The 17,186-nt window shown below is 42.7% G+C and overlaps 1 protein-coding gene across 1 annotated transcript in view; it reads right to left on the bottom strand.

Annotated features, from left to right (window-relative positions):
* Positions 1-74: 74 nt before the first annotated feature.
* Positions 75-17,186, bottom strand: part of PRSS54 (serine protease 54) — a 45,527-nt gene continuing 28,415 nt past the window's right edge. The window contains exons 2-5 of the mRNA XM_036750081.1: positions 9,558-9,738; positions 7,601-7,856; positions 6,427-6,558; positions 75-647 (exon numbers count right to left, since the gene is read on the bottom strand). Of these exons, the coding sequence (XP_036605976.1) occupies positions 75-647; positions 6,427-6,558; positions 7,601-7,856; positions 9,558-9,738 (1,142 nt within the window). The remainder of the gene's footprint in view (positions 648-6,426; positions 6,559-7,600; positions 7,857-9,557; positions 9,739-17,186) is intronic.

Raw genomic sequence — 17,186 nt, 5'->3', positions numbered from 1 at the left:
GTCATGGAAACCATGGATGTTGAATTCTGAATTTCATCCTTCGGGGATCTTGGGTCAGCCAGCTACATTCTGGATCAGAAGCCAGCAAAGAGAAGAGCCAGCACGCAGAGGGCAGAGACCATTCCCCGGGTCTGACAAAGCCCGTCCTGATCTGAGATGGGCATGACTTCTCCGTTGTAGTAGTCATAGTAAATGGGCTCCTCGATGCCCATCTTCCTGGCCCTCTCCACCTCATTCTCTTGAGATTCCATATTCGCACTCCCAAAAGCCTGCTCCCCTGTCGAGGAGGTGGCTGTTTGCACTGGAGCCAGCTTCAGACCGGCTTGTCCTTTCTGCGTCTTTGATTGGTCCTCTCTCTGAGGAGGAGGAGGAAAGGAGAAGGCTTGGGGTGCCTTCACCAAGCTGCTGTTCTGCAGTTTTGCTCTCACAACAGGAGAGGGTGTGGACGGCAGTTCTTGCCATCTGAAGATGGGGCATGAATCGACCCCATCTCTCATTATCCTTTTGGAAATCCAGTCACCATAGTAAGAGAGCTTGGTGTAGAGGAACGGCCCAACGCATCTCACACCACCTTTGTTCAGGACGCCGCTTAGAACCCACAGGCTGCTCTCCTTTGCTTGGCACATCACTGGGTTTCCTGGGTCTCCCTATGAAAAAGAAAAGAAGCTTTTGAGCTCTTACATATGTAAGTCTACTCCCTCCCGCTTAGGCTTGTGCCACTTTACTGTCCTTATGTGCGGGAAATATTTTAGATTTATCCCTGCTGAGAGCAAGAGAAAAAGAGCTTATGGGACATTCTTGATCTAACCTGTAAGCTAGGCCAATGACTTTTGTTATGTAAAATCCCTAATTTTTATTTTGTCAAGCAGAAAACTTTCATCGTTTATTTTCATTTTCTTGAATCTCTCCAGAACTTCAGACTCCTAATTTTTTTTTTAAATTTCTCAGTATGGTTTCCTCTCAACTGAATTTTCTCTGTTGTATGTGGATTTAGATCTGGAAGGGACCAATTTTGCTGATGAGGATGTTGAGGCGCAGGAGGGTGTGACCTGCCCCAGAGTCACCAAAGGCAGTAAATGACTCAGCTGATATTTGAACTCCACTCCTCTGACCTTGGAGCCAGAACATTTCCCACTATACCACAATAGGTGTCTGTGCATCTCCTTTCACTTCTTGGTTGGAGCACTTTGTACCCTGAGGTCCAGCTGCCTAAGAGCTGGGCTTCCAGAAGAAAGCCACACTCTCCTCAAGGCATTTCATTGCCCATGGTCACTTTGATCTAAAACTCTTTTTTTCTTCTGGCCAGCCATAGTAGCTCAAGTTTATGGTTTCTGCTCCTGGGGAGGCTGAGGCTGGTGGACCACGTGAGCTCAGGGGTTCTGAGTTGCAGTTTGGTGTTCTCGCTAAGTCTGTACCAATGCTGGAAGCAGGGATTCACCAAGGCTGCAGAAGCGGAGGTCAGAAATGCAGTGGCCCAGCTAGCGTTCTTTAGGTTTCTAACTGTACTTTCCTTCTTTTGTCCAGTGAAAGTAGCCTGTTGCTTTCTCAGCCCAAAGAGACTCTGGAATTCTGTTTCACTAAATGCTGTGCAGGATACTTTCAGCTTTTGGGAAACATGATATTTGATTGTCGTTAGACACAGGACCTATTCACTTCCTTCTTAGTTCAGCCAAATTCCAGAAAGTCAGTCAAATGCCAATTTAATTTCTATTTCAGCAGGAGTCCACTAAGTTAAGTATATTTAACTATATCCTTCGGTTGTCAGGAAAAAATAAAGTGTCATTTTAAATGCCCTGCCATTACACTGAAAAAAGAAATGAAAATCCATAGGAAAAGTCATCTTGCTAGTAGAACATATAAGATCTTTGAAGGCAAGGATATCTTTACATTTCCTCTTTACATCCTCAGCACTTAGCATGGTGCCCCGTATACACTGTGTGACTAATAAATGCTTATTAAATTTAATTGGAAAAACTAAAGCTATCCCAGACCCAGTTGTCTAAAACCCTCAAGCTTCCAGAATGGCTTGTGGACCCAGCCTTATTCCCCTTTGACAGCAAAGAATCAGCCCCTTAAACATGTAGCCACAAGCTTTAGCTGAGAATAAAGTTGATCCATGTGGTATTTTCCTGGATGAAGAAATGATTCAAGGACACTCTCAAGGTCTCTCTGAAAAACTTTGGTATCAACTGCATGACACGGGAGACACTGGCAATGGACCACCCAGCATTGCATGCCTGCATCAAAGAAGACACTGTGCTGCATGAGCCCAAAGGAAATGGGAGATGCACATCTCTACTCCAAATGTGCATATGGACTGTTTGTGGTTGAGCCTTCTGATCTTACATTGGTCTGATTGGCCACAGTCAGCCACACTGTACTTCAGCCCTGACGTAGTGATGCTGTTTTGGTCTTCTTTGAGAATGAAGGGTAACAACCAGCCAACCAACCATTTTCCTGAAATTCTGTTGAAAGTCAAATAATTTGGAAGAACCGGTGACCAGATTTCAGTCGTGCAGAAATGTTTTCTTCTTTTGATAAAAAGCTGGCAGGCTCCAGATTAAAGCATCCACCAAACAACAGCACAGAATCTGAAGTGTGGACTCTGATGGCAAAATCCTTGTCAGTAAGGTGGGCGAAAGGGCAGTCCTTGCAACCGTCATGTTAGTGCAGCTGCCATCACAGGTCATTGCGTCTGAGGCTTTAGATTTAGGCTAAACCTTAGAAATCGATGGTATATGCAGTAAGTGTTTAATAAATGCATGTTGTTGGCTGGATTAGTACAACCCTTTCATTTTGCCAAGGAGGAAACAGGTCCAGAGAGAGACTTTGTTGATGTTCTGATCAGAAGCAAGGGCCTCTGAGAGGAAAACACCCCCAACACACTCATTTGGGAGCCTTGAATTCACTACCTTTTTAGCACTAGAGCTTTATTGCAGTGCTGAAGAGGTCCTGTAACAACATATCCTTTACAATAATTTTTACAAGAGGAATACCTAAAAAGAGGGCTGACAATATAACCTTATTAAAGAAACGAGGTCCAAGCTACTTCTCAAGTCACTGCCCATTAATCCTGTATCTCACAGTATCTTCGCTTCAGTCTGCACTTTTAAAACCTCATAAAGCTGATAACGATGACCTTGAATGATAAAGAAAAGACTGCATCTGGTACATTATACTCTGCTTAAGAAGGCAGGGAAGTATATGTCCATTTTGAAAATATTTCCACTAAATTTTACATCTCTCTCCTCCACCACGTCCTCACCCCTTCCCCCCCAAGCCAGTTAAATGGTCTGGACACTTAAGGGGTTAACCCTTCCAATTATATAGACACTTTCAGAATCTGCCCCCCACCCCAAGAAATTCAGGGAAGATGATTCCTGAAAGCCCAGGTTATAATGAATTTTAATTGTCCTGTTAAATAATCTATGCCTCTGTCTCTGCTCATTGTAGGATGGATATTAATGGAAAATTTCATCCTTCTAATTATCCTGCTCCCCCTGCCTGATCCATTTAGTCCTATGACAAAATGTTGGCTCCTTCTAATCAGCTTGATGGTGGTGATTTATTCTGTTCTACATGGGTGGCATGAATGAATGCCTTGGCAAGAGGAAAAGCAGTGTTAAAAGGTGGCTGTTGCCAAAAATACCTTGGAACTGGGAATGTGAAGACAGCTTCAAATGACCTCATTCCCTGTGACTTTAGACACTCTGTGTAAAACCAGTGTCCATGCTTTTTATCATCAAAACAGTATTTCTTGACTTACAGGAGGCTCATCGTATCAGGGACTAACTAGAAAATTTTATTTCACATCTGCTATTCAGATGTCAGCTTTTCAGAACCCTCAAATTGTTCTGACCAGTTTGCTAAGCAAAGTCACTTATGGGATAGTAAAGACTTGAATGGCCAGTGTCTAAGATGTTCATTTCAGGTTTCCTCCTAATCCTTCTCCCTGTCTGCAGAATTTTCCCTCCCAATCCATCCTTCACACAGTTGCCAAAATAAATCTTCCTTGTGACTCCCCAGCTCAAAAACTTTCTGTGGCTCCCTGGTGCTTCTAGGATAAATGCAGACCCCTTAGCCCTACTTTTCTGGACCTCTACAATTTGGCTCCAATCTACTTCTTCAGCATTATTTCACACTGAACTCTTCATGGATGCTTCAGTTCCATAAAATTGGACTGCTTATTTAGCTATTTCCCAGATTCCACATGCTCACTCCGTGTATTCACCCAAGCAGAAGCCAGGAATAATAACCAGCATTATATAGTATTTTAAAGTTTTCAAGGAGTTTTACATATGTTAACTCATTCCCTTCTTGCAACAGCCCTGGGAAGTATAACCTGTGTTTTCCACATTAGGAAACTGAGGCAGATGGAGGTTAAATGACTTGCTCAGGGTCACACAGCTGTTAACTCAGGTCTTCCTGACCCCAGGCACTGTGCTTTATCCACCATACTGCCTATTTGCCATCCCTGAAGTTGTGTTTTAGTGAGATAGAAGTAGGAAGGTTGTCAGAGTGGGGGTGGGGGTGGGGGGGTGATGGAAATGGCCTTTGTTTTAGTAGTCCAAGGACCTTGTTCAGGTCTCCCTCAAACACATACTGTGACATAGACAAAATCACTTCCTCACTCTGAACCTCAGTTTAGAGGCAAATAAGGATTTGTGCCACCCATTTGATGGGGTTGTTAGGAGGAAAATATCATGTCAGATACAAAATGTGTACACTTGCCTTTTAGCCAAACTAGTCTTCTTGCTTCTCCCTATATGTGACATTTCTATCTCCTGCGTTCGCTCTGTTGCTCATGCCTGTAGTACAGTCCTTCCTCCCCTCTGCCTTTTGGAATCTTGAGCATCCTGAGAGGCCCTCCCAACGGTCATGCTCAACAAAAGGCCTTTTTTGATTTGTACCCCATTCCTCCTAGTAGGGGTCATATAACTTTGTGTATGTGTTATATTTATCTCTGTAAAGTTGTCCTCTCAACTTGAATGTCTGGCATCTCCTTTCTCCTTAAAATGCAGATAGGTCTGATTAGTTCAAGTAATGAATCCCCTGCCCATCAACTGGAGAATGGCTGAACAAGTTGTGGTGTATGAATGTAACAAATATCATTGTGTTAAAAGAAATGATGAGCAGGCGGATTTCAGAAAAACCTGGAAAGACTTACATGAACTGATACAAAGTGAAGTGAGCAGAACCAGGAGAACATTGTACATGGTAAAGCAACATTGTATGATGAGCATCTGTGAATGACTTAGCTCTTCTCAGCAATACAGTGATCCAAGACAATGCCAAAAGACTCATGATGGAAAATGCTATCCACCCCCAAAGAAAGAACTGTTGGAGTCTGAATGTAGATCAAAGCATTCTGTTTTTACTTTATTTTTTAGCTTTTTTTTTCTTTTGGTCTATTACTTCTTTTACAACATGACAATATGAAAATATGTTTTACATAATTGCAACCATCTTGGGGGAGGGAGAGGGAGGGAGGGAGAAAATTTGGAACTCAAAATTTTAAAACAATGTTAAAATTTGTCTTTACATGTAATTGGAAAAAATACTATTAAAAAGAAATAATGAATATCTGAGAATTGGTCCCATTATTTGAATTCATACTACATATTTCCACTGGGCTGGAACACTTACTATATTTTACATAATTATCAATTCAGATATCTGCAACTACTTCTAAGGATTCATTACTTGAACTAATTGGGACCTAGCTGTGGTTTCCATTTAGGATTACTGAATGTTATTTAGAGGGAGAAGCTGGTTAAGCTTTAATAAGCCAAGAGTCTGAGGAGCTTTCAGAATACAAATGGTTTGTGGTACAACTGTCTGATCAGGGAGACTTCATTTAGGAAGACTTGTGGGATCCTAGATCTAGAAGGGATCTTAGAGGTCACTGAGGCCAACCTCTTCATTTTTACAGGTGAAGAAACTTGAGGCTAGGAGGGGTTAAGTGACTTGCTCAGGGTCATACAGCTAGTAAGTCTCTGAGAAAGGATTTGAACTCAGGTCTTCCTGACTCCAAGCTTGGCCCTCTAGCCAGTGAACCACCTAAACAAGTGATAAGGATCTACGTTAAAAAGGAGTTTGGTCTCCATAGAAATGAAATCTTGTGATTCTACACTTAACAGGCTTAGAGGAGGTTTATCTGGATAAAAATAAGTTCACGATGCTATATGTTTGATCAGGAGTAAGTCTGCCAAGGCCCAACCCAGTGCCCTGCACATAGGAGGCTCTCCACAAATGCTCATTTCATTTACATGAATTGAATTCCCTCAGTGATGTTGGTCATCAATAATTTTAATTTAGCCACATAATTATTTTTTTAATTAATTGATTAGCCACATAATTGATTAGACGTGGACCACAGCTCCTCCAGTGGGCTTATGCCCCGTGCCTACCACTAGATACTCTTACCAAGCATCCAAAGGCATTGTCCTCTTTCCTGGAGCTGTAGCAGGCCGTTCCCCAGGGTCTCTTTAAGGAGCAGGGCCACACTTCCTGTACTGGGAGCTTTCTTAGGACGCCCATCTCCATTTTCTCTCTATTCTGGACCATGAAAAAGCAAGCCCAATATACATTAACACAAATACTTCCTTCTTTGCTGAGACTATCCGAATAAAGATGGTAAAATATGAGAGAGTGGGAAAGGTCACTATCGATCTACTCAAACTTTATCCTACCAAGGCATAGAGTTAGAATTTGAACTCAAGGCCTCTGCCTCTAAATCTAGTGGGCTTTCCCTGGTCTATCGTGAGAGCTTATCTAACAGAATTACTGGCATCCCCTTGGGTGAGTCCTATGAATGGACAATCAACCCTCTATTTCAGGGCATATTTTCACCTCATTTCCTGTCAGCTGGCACCAATTTTCAGGACTACTAGAATCAACTTGGGACAGGAAGGAATCAGTGTTTAACGAGACGCATGGGCCTCGTATTTATGTGCTGTTAATAATGATAACAATAATATGGCATTTATAGCATGTTTCGAGGTTGGCAAAACACTTTACAAACATCTCATTTTATCCTCACAACAGTCCTGTGAGGCAGATGCCGTTCTGATTCCCTTTTTATAGCTGAGGAAATTGAAGCAGCTAAAGGTTAAATGACTTACCCAGGGTCACACAGCTATCATGTATCTAAGGCCAAATTTGAACTTGTCTTCCTGACTCTAAAACTAAATGTTTTTCAAGAAAACACCTGACCCACACACCCACATATTTTTGTTGTTGTGTTTGTTGTTGCTGCTTAGTCCTGTCTGACCCTTTGTGACCTGATTTGGGGTTTTCTTGGCAGAGATGCTGGAATGGTTTGTTGTTTCTTCTCCAGCTCATTTGACAGATGAGGAAAACGGAGGCAAACCGGGTAAAATGACTTGCCCAGGGTCACACAGCTAATACATGTCTGAGGCCAGACTTGAGCTCAGCTCTTCCTGACTCCAGACCCCAGGGCTCTATCCCCTGAGCCACCTACCAGGTTTCTAGCCCAACTTTTGCTTTTTTTTTTTTTTTGCCTGAATAACTGAGGAGATCATGTAAGCCAAACCCATCTCCAGCACACACCCTCCTTTATTAGAATAAAGGCATTAACTGCAGCAGTGTGGATCCATCCTGACACCCAGCAGTTCTCCAGGATTCCTGGGGCCAGCTTCCTGCCGGGGAAGCAGATGGGTTGAACTTGGTCATTGAACTCTATGGCCGCATAGGTCTTCAGGAGAGCAAGGTTGTTCTCCATGGTCATGTAATTAAAGCCCTCGTGCCTGAGAATGGCAGAGATGGGATACTCTGGCTGGGTTCTTCTCCGGGCATTCATGTCAGTGATACCGACCAATGCCAAAACCTTCTTCCTGGAGAGACAACAAAGCATGGGATGAGCTAAAAATACCTGTGCAGCTTCTCCTCCATTGACAACCAGGAAGAAAGGAAGCCACCAACTTCTCCCTCCTCCCCAGCCCACCTTGCTTTGTGGGGACAAACCCTTGACACCAAAGGGACGAAGGAGGGAACACTGAGCGGAGCAGGCTTCTTGTTGGCAAGCCCAGGAATCCCTTCTAATCACTGATTGTGCACCATACCCCCACCTGCACAATGTGTTCCAGCCAAGACTGGCCTGCTTTAGATTCCCTAAATATGACATTGCTTTAAAAAAAATTAGAATTATTTTTTTTCAATTAACAAGGTTTTGCTTTTTCTCCTTTCTACCCGCCTCTTTTCTTCCCCTCATCATTGGGAAAAGATAAAAGACAAACAAAACCCTTGTTAACATATAGGTTCAGTCAAGAAAAACAAATTCTCTCATTGGCAATAGAGGTGACATTTGCCTGTTCCCTGGAATGCTCTTCCCTTCACCTTGTTCAGTTGTGTCTGACTCTCTGCGACGTCATTTGGGGTTTTCTTGGCAAATATACTGCAGTGGTTTGCCTTTTCCTTCTCCAGTTCATTTTACAGATGAGGAAACTGAGGCAAAAGGGTTAAAGTATTTGAGGCTGGATTTAAACTCAGGTCTTCCTAATACCAGGTCTGGTGTTGTAGCCACTGTGCCATCTAGTTGCTTTACCTTTAGGCTCTTAAAACCCTCAGCTCCCTTCAAGGCTTAGCTCAGAGGCTTCCTCCTACAAGAAATCTTTTCTGACTTCTCCAGTTGTTAGTGCTTCTCCCAAACTATGTTTTGTGTATATTTTGTGTTTATCTACATACATATTGTCTCCTCCAATAGAATGTATGCCCTTTGAGGGTAACAACTGTTTCATTAATGTCTTCGTATGCCAAATGTTTGGAACGTGGTAGGACCTTAATCGAGGTTTTTCAAATAAATGAAGGAACTTCATACGAACATCTTCATCCTAGCTTGGTGTCTATGTAGGTTATGGGGGGGGCGGGGCAGAATCCAGCCTTTCAAAAAGCTTAAGCTCACTGTTGGCTAGTAGATAGTGGGTGAGGAGGCAGGGAGGAGGGGAAGGAAACACAAAATATCTTCACAGATGTTATGGCACCACTAACTCTTCCCCAGTTCATCCAAGCAGAAACCTGCTTTCTCACATTTTTCAGCAATCAAAAGTGATAATGATAACGTCAAAGGGAAGTGGCCCTGGACTGGTGAGGAGGGAGCAGCGTCTTTCTGTGGGATCAGCCAGTGCTTTTTCATCATTAAAATATTCTCTCTGGAATTCAGATGGAATTTCATTTTTCAATTGGCCTCATTACTGGATTTGCCATGGCAAGTTCAAAACAAAACAAAACAAAAATAAAACAGCCCAACCAAGCCTGGCTGACTCAAGCCTTTGGAGGCTGAGCATTTTTAGAACTCAGCATGCTGTGTGGGGCAAGAAGGGTTCAGCCTGTCAAATTCCCATCGCCAGAGATCAGAGATGAAGCGTGATCTCCAGACAGAGCACCGTGTGGGCACAGTGTACCAGACTAGCTTTTCTTTAAGCACTCCCACTTGCTCTGCCTGTCCCCAACCCCAACCTCCTCCCTGCCCCTTTCCAGCTCCTTGTACCTCTCTGAGATAGCTCAGGTGTAGGAATAAGGAAATAGCCGATACTGGCCTGTTCTGAAAGCAGGAAGCGATGCTTAGGATCCAGAACTCATTTAGGATGCATCCAAAAGCCAAATGGGTGTACTGTGAATCCTGCAGGGACACTACCCAAGGGAACATATCCACAGTGGCTAAATCATTGTCATCATTGGGGAGAACAGCAGAATTGAAGCTATTTTGGATCAAACAACCTGCAAGGGAAAGGCAGGTCAAGCTCTCAGATGACTTCTTACTGCAGCAAAGTCAAAGACTTCTTGGACCCATCTCTTGCTATTTTCTCACTCTACCCTCTACCCTTACCCTAAAACTCTTATTGACCAGGACAGAGCATAATTTGTGTTACAAAAATAGCTTAATTTATTTCCAAATAAAATTTTTCTTTTCAGGTTACTGTATGAGTAACAAAATAAATAAAAATAAGCTAAGCATTATTTGGTATATACATAGATTTCCTTTAAGATGGAAAGATGGAATGGGTGGAGAGAGGGGGGGAGGAGAAAGAGAGAGAGAGAGAGAGAGAGAGAGAGAGAGAGAGTGTGTATGTGTGTGTGTGTGAGAGAGAGAGAGAGGAGAGAGAGAGAGAAGCAGAGGGAGAGATCCCAAGATAAAAGGGATCATGCATATTTTCTAGAATGTCTCCCTTAAGGACTAGTATCTTTTGTAATATGTAAACAAAAGCCTTTCTCTGAGAAGCCACCCTTCCATGAGATTGTTAGATTCGGTAGACTTTGGGTTTTCTTTCTTCATCTTGTCTCTCACCAAGTGAAGATATGGCCTTCAGGACATTCCTGGCCATTTATCTCATGCAGATGGGATGCTGCTATTGTGAGAATGTTCTGAGCACAGATGAGGGTACGCGAACCTTGTGCTAGCAGAATGCTGATAGAATTGGTGCAATCTTTCTGTTGTTGTTTAATAGCTCATAGTTATCTACAAAGCCATCAAATGTCCCTCTAGATATTTTATTGTGAATGTGCTAATAGGAAAATAGCATCCACTGGATATATCTGTTTAATATTTTTTTCATTTGTGATATTTGAATGCCTATGTCTCCTCATGCACCTTGGGACTTGAGTCAATTGCCCTTCAGACCATGGATAGTGCTTAATACATAACCCTGCTTGTCTGGTAATGCTCCTCTGGGTCCAATATTTCAGAGTGTACTCTCTTCTCTCTTGCACATTGCCCATGGTACTCACATCCCATACAAAGCCCTCTGACCATTCCATTAATTCTCACAGTTAATCAGTCTCGAGACCCAAATGTGTGAATCCCTTTACAGGCTGAGACAAGATTTTGCCCTACAAAAATTACAGGGATCCCACAATTTAACTGTTTGACCTCAACTCCCAGTGAATATAACATTCACTCTTAGATAGTATTCAACATATCTGATGATGGAAAGGACCTTTAAAGACCAGCTAGAACATGCTTTAGATGATGTCTAGAGAGGTAATATGACTGGTCCAAAGTCAAGTAGGTAGTAATTGAAAAAGAAGGAATTTGAACTCAGATCCTGACTCCAGGGCTGGTGCTCTATCCACTGCACCACCTAGTTGCCCCATATTCATGCATTTTTAATGAATGATCTAATACCCTCATTCCTTGGCTGCACCACCAAGGACAGCACCAAGGTATCAGTATATGAGTTGCATGGTCTTGATCGGTCCTTGGCTGCACCACCAAGGACAGCACCAAGGTATCAGTATACGAGTACCATGGTCTCGGTCGGCATATCGCAGAGAGCTGTATCGAGCTATCCTAGGATGAGCTGAACTTCACAGAGGAGCTGTCATCTTTGAGGAGTCAAATAGAGTCTCCTCTATTACTGCCATTCCATCCCATGTACTACTGAGTCTTTCCCCTCCTTGCAAAAGGTCCAGGAATCATAGTGGCATGTTTGAGCCCTGTGAACAGGGCATAATAAACATTCATGGATTTAATGAACGAGGCTTCTGTGTTTTTCCTCTCTGACTTCCAAGTCCTACAGTGTATTTGCATTATCTGGCAGGTGCAGTGTTGAACAGGCACCTAGGAATGTCTGGGTTTAGTTTTGCCTTGACTTTAAGTTAAATATTAGTTGAACTTTCAGACAGAGCACTAACATTCTTGAACTCTACTTGGTTCAAGATGTCATCTAAAGCAAATACACAGACCTGCTTTCTCTACACAACTGAGGGAGAGGCTGGATTCGTAAGGTAGAACACAAAGACAGCTCACCTTGTCATTTCATTACCAGTTTGGAATTCCATAAAGGATTTTTTTTTGGAAAAAGCTTCCAGCACTAATATTCCCCAGACTTAATTGTTGTGGAAACTTGATTTTCAATTCCTAAGATCTAGAGTTGGGGATCGTCTAGTGTAATCCCCTTATTTTACCCGGGAAAAATCTGAGACTTTGAGACATAAAGCAATTTGCCCAAGGTCACATGGCTAGCAAAATGACAGAATTGGGATTTGAACTTGGGTCCTCCAAGTCCTCGGAATTGAATTGCCAGTGTTCATTCCATGTTACCTCTCAAATAATCTGAGTGACATCTAAAAATGATGTGAAGAAATAGATGATGGTGAAAGGAAAATGAACTGCTACCACATTATGCACTGGTTGGGTTTCTATATTGCCTATAGTAGGATAAACATTAACAAAGATCAGTCTTTAGGCATGACTTTTAATTATGACATGCCACTGATTCTCTTTTATTGTTCCTTAGTCTCCTGGTTTCACGTTTATCTTGTCTTACTTCTGTTACAAATGGATTTACTTCCTCCTCATTCTCCCCTTTCTTGGTATCCCCCAAGCTCTGATTCCTTGAATCTTGAGACTCCTAACATTGGTATCCAGTCCATTTACTGGAGAGAGAAGAGTCTTACCATCCTCATTCCGGCTATAAGAGGAGAGTTAAAACAAAGATCCAAGAGGCCATTGTTTTTGTTTTTTCTGAAAAGAAGTCAAGGTCAAAAAGCTACCATGGGGCATTGCTCAGACATCTAGAACTTTATGGACTGTATTTGATTTCAAACCAATACCAATGGGATATGAAAACAATTTGACTGAAGAAAAACATAGATTTAGAAGAGGGAGGGACCTTAGAGATCACCCACATGCCAAAATTGTTTCATATTATAATAGTCATAATGTTATAAATGTTGTGCTGCTCAGTGGTCTACTTTGAAAGATCTGCAATATGGAGTCCTCTTTCCATCAACACACATCATCTTTGCATCCTGCGTAATTCTTGTCCATATTCTCCCATAAATCCCTAATAGAAGTTCCAGCTAACCCACTGAAGATTTTCCTCTTTTAGTATCTTGGGTATGCTGCTTAAGCTGTCCATCTGTTGACTCCCATTCTCACTAGCCCACATCCTTTTCTGGTCGGATGTATTCTCCATAATACCTTTTATCCCACTTCTTGCATACAAATCTTTTCTTAGTAACAAGCTGCTGCCTGCCTATACCTACTGTGTATCTTTGCACTGTCCTTCAGATTATGAACTAGAGACTTCAAATAATGGACACTTCCAAGACTCACCAACTCAATGGAGTGCTTTCTGAATTATCTAAGAGCGAATGGCATTTAAATGAACTCGCAAAACATCTACTAAGAATCCATTGTGCTAGCTAGACACTGGGGAGACAAAGGCAAAAACAAAGTGAGCCCTTCCTTCAAGAAACTAATACTGTAAGGGAGGATGGGAAACAAGCCTTTATTAAGTGCCTGTGCTAAGCATTTTGCAAATATTATTTCATTTAATCTTCACAACTCCAGATGATAGGTGCTATTATTATCCCCATTTTACAGTTGAGGAAACAGAGGTAAATAAAGGTTAAGTGACTTCCCCAGAGTGACATGACTAGTGTCTGATGATGGATTTGAACTCTTGCGTTCCTGCCTCCAGGTTCAGGGCTCTATCCACTGCACCACCTAGCTGCTTCGACAAGGTAGGGAGTGATGGAAGCAAGTGATGGAACATTTTAAAACATTTTATTGTTAAATTCTTTGGAAAGTGGTCACTTATGTATAGTATACATGATAAGTGTCTGTGAGTCATGATTTTTCTTAACCAGGGCATCTTATTCCTTAACCATGTAATAGAATACAATTTAATCTCTGGTGATAGCAGTGATAATGCTGTGCATTTCTATAGAACTTTTTCTGTTTCAAAGAGTTTTCTTATCTGTTATCACGTTTTATTTTACATCTCTGGAAGGGAGGGAGGGAGGTGTCATTAATTCCATTTTTCAGCTCAGGAAATAGAAGACAGAATAATTGGGTGATTGGCCCCAGGTCCCATAGTGGCAGAGCCAGTGTTGGAGCCTATGTTTTCTGACTCCTAAATGCAAAGCTAAAAAAAAAAACCAACCCATAATTTGAGCATGGATCGTTTCACTAGCTATGGATAATCAAGGAATTATTTTTAGGGCTGGCCTGAGGCAAAATGGTGCTCTAGGGATAATTTGTACCTCTCTCCACAGCCTAACTTGAAATCTGCAGCGGAAATAGGTCTGGTAGGGTGATGACTAGGTAAGGGGAAAGGGGTTAGGAAAACAATGGAATGGGGAGAACAGAAGAAAAACCAGAAGAGAAAGAGAATAGCGGGGTAGGGGCAAGAAAAGGGAATAGGGACAATTGTGTGTGGGAGAGGAAAAGAGGCAAAAGATGGGAAATAGAGGAGATAGGAGAAGATGGTCTGGGGAAAAGTGAGAAGTAGGGAATGAGGATATAAAGAGGAAAACAGGAATGGGAATACTAGGGAAAAGAGAGAGAAGGAAGAGAAAAGGAAACAAGGGAGAAAGTAAGAGCAGTGGAGAGAAATTAAGGGAGAATGATAAACCCTCCCTCCCTCCTCCCTCCCTCCCCTTCTTCCTTCCTTCCTTCTTCTCTTACTCCCTTCTTTTCTTCCTCCCTCCCTCCTTCCTTCTTCTCTTCCTCCCTTCTTTCCTTCCTCCCTCCCTCCTTCCCTCCTTCCTTTCTTCTTTCCTTCCCTCCCTCCTCCCTCCCTTCTTCTTCCCTTCCTCCCTCCCTTCCTTCTTCTTTCCTTCCTTCCTTCCTCCCTCCCTCCTTCCTTTCTTCCTTCCTTCCTTCCATCTGCCTATGCGCCTTCCCAGTGGCAGGGAACCACAAGGCATCATGTTCCCCATCCCTATTACCTTCCCTCTCTATTCTACTCCCTAAGGATCTCAGAGCATTTCCAAGAATTGTGGGGGTGGAGTGGGGTGGGAGTCCCCTACTGAAGTTCTAGACCACATCCCTGATGCTAGGCAAGTGGTACAAAGCCAGATATGCCAGCTGGGAGGGGGAAGGGACCAAGCTCAAATTTATTTCCTCCTGCTCTCTTCCTTCCAGAACCTCTTCTTCCTAATATGCTCAGTCCCTAAGAAACAACAAGAGGAGCTCTCCCTCAGGGACTCCTTTGCCTTTGAGGTTGGTCCTGCTTTCTAGGACTTTGGGAACTGGAGATGGCATCAGCAGTAGCAAGGCAGGAGCAAGGCTGGTGGCTCGGGTTCATTTCGATGTCCCTAAATCATAGTGCTTTAGATAGGTGCCTAATAACTATTGCTGAGGCCAGCTACATATGATAAGTAAAGACAACAGGCATTTATTAAGCACCTCCTATGTGCCAGACACTGTGCTAAACACTGGGGACATGAAGAAAGGCAACCACCCCTCCAAACTGTGTGTGTGTGTGTGTGTGTGTGTACACAGACACATACATTCATATATATAATGGAAAGAGTTCTGGACTTGGAAATCAGAAGGGACATGGGTTTGAATTTCCATCTTACTGAATGTATGACATTGAGCAAATCACTGATCTCAGAACCTCGGTCTTTTCATCTGTAACATGCAGATGATAATGCCTGATCATTATGAAGCACTTTTACATACATTATCTCATTTGAGTCATGGTAACTCCAGGAGTGGGTACACTGGGTAGAATTATATTTTCTTATTCTGCAGGTCAGTTATATATAATTATATATACATAACTATCATACATGTTGTATATACATATATTAATATCATAGACATACTATTTTATACGTGCATAGATCTACATTACACATATTTATTCCTATACATACGGTTCAAGAACGAGCATTTTTGGCTTATCTTCAAAGGGCCTTGTTAGACATGCCTCGGAAATGCAAACGTGCAGAGGATCTGGCTCCCAGCTGCAAGAGACCCTGCACCAATGACCAAGGTCTGAGGGTGGGAGGAAAAGTCGGTCTTGGAGAAAATAATCCCAGAAGGGTCACTGCCTGGGACTGGGAGGATCTTTGTCCTTCGTTACAAACCTCCCCGCTCCTCGACTTGTAAAAAGGCTTTTCGTCTCCGCATCTACTGAACAAGTAAAGGTGTCCTTTCGCTATGGCTGATGTGGGCTGGCAGCCAGAAAATGGGAAGGGGCTTTGGATAGCCCCAGAATGCCGTATCGATGATCTGAGCGGTACCTGGGCGCATCAAGCTCTTGGTGCTAACTCGCTTTGCTTGGGTGGTGTTTCTATAGGATTTTTCTATATGCTCTTTAGTTCAGAGGCTGTCCCCAAGCTGTTTACACGCTTTGGTGTTTGTACTTTCACTGGCATTCTTTGCATAACCAAGTATTCTGGATCACACAAACAAGAGCTTTTATTGACGGAAGGCTTTATGGTTACAAAGCACTCTACAGGCGTAATCTCATTTCATCCATCCCATGATGTATGTAGCGCAGCTATGATCGTAACCATTCCCATCTGAACAGATGAGAAAGTGGAGACTCGGAAGATGAATTGCCCAAGACCACCACACCCAGGTCTCCTGTTCATAAATACAGTTTTTGTGCCTAGAGTAACTCACTGGTGATAGGGACAAACACTACCTCATCTCCTTTTGTTTTTAGGGCAAAAGCTTTGGTAGCTGAAAACCTGCTTTTGTCAGTGAAAGAAATCACTCTGATCCTCGAAGGAGACCAAGACCATCTCTGGGAATGGACCTCCCAATGATTTGATGGTTTTGGGATTCCAGCCCCTCCCCCCCCCCATTGAAGCCATCCCAAAAGAAATAGAAGTAACTCACCAGCAAGAGAATGTAAAATGCTTAACAATAGAGAAAATTGCATTCTCCTTTCTGCCATCCTGAAAGAGAGCCAGAGCAAGAGACAGCTGAGAACCCGGGACAGCTGCGAAAATGAAAAAAAAAAAAGAGCCCATGATTCAGTCATTTGGCTCAGCTCACAAGCATCTTTTTTCTCACCCCAGTCTGTGGTGTTTTATTTATCTTTTTCTTTCTATCATTGACAAAAGCACATCTTTAGCTTCTAGGAAGCCAACCATCATCATCATGACCATGGCCCATTATCTTAGCTAGCCTTCAGAGAGGGCTTTATGGTTTGCAAAGAACTTCACTTATTTTACCTCATTGGATCCTCACAACAACCTTGGAAGAAAGGTGCTGTGGTTATTGCTGTTTTTACAAATGGAGAAACTGAGGCAGGCAGTGGTTAAGTGGTTTGCCTGGAGTCATCTGAGGCAGGACTTGAACTCGGGTTTTCCAACACTATCTCTACGTCAACTTCCTTATATTACAGAACTCATTGCCTTCTGAGACAGGCACTGACTGGACTTCCTTCTTTCCTTCCCCCTTTAGCTAAAGGTCG

Source organism: Trichosurus vulpecula, chromosome 3 (assembly GCF_011100635.1).
Source record: "Trichosurus vulpecula isolate mTriVul1 chromosome 3, mTriVul1.pri, whole genome shotgun sequence".
NCBI lineage: Eukaryota > Metazoa > Chordata > Mammalia > Diprotodontia > Phalangeridae > Trichosurus > Trichosurus vulpecula.
Note: the sequence above shows the minus strand (reverse complement) of the source record. Positions and strands in the feature narration are given on the sequence as shown.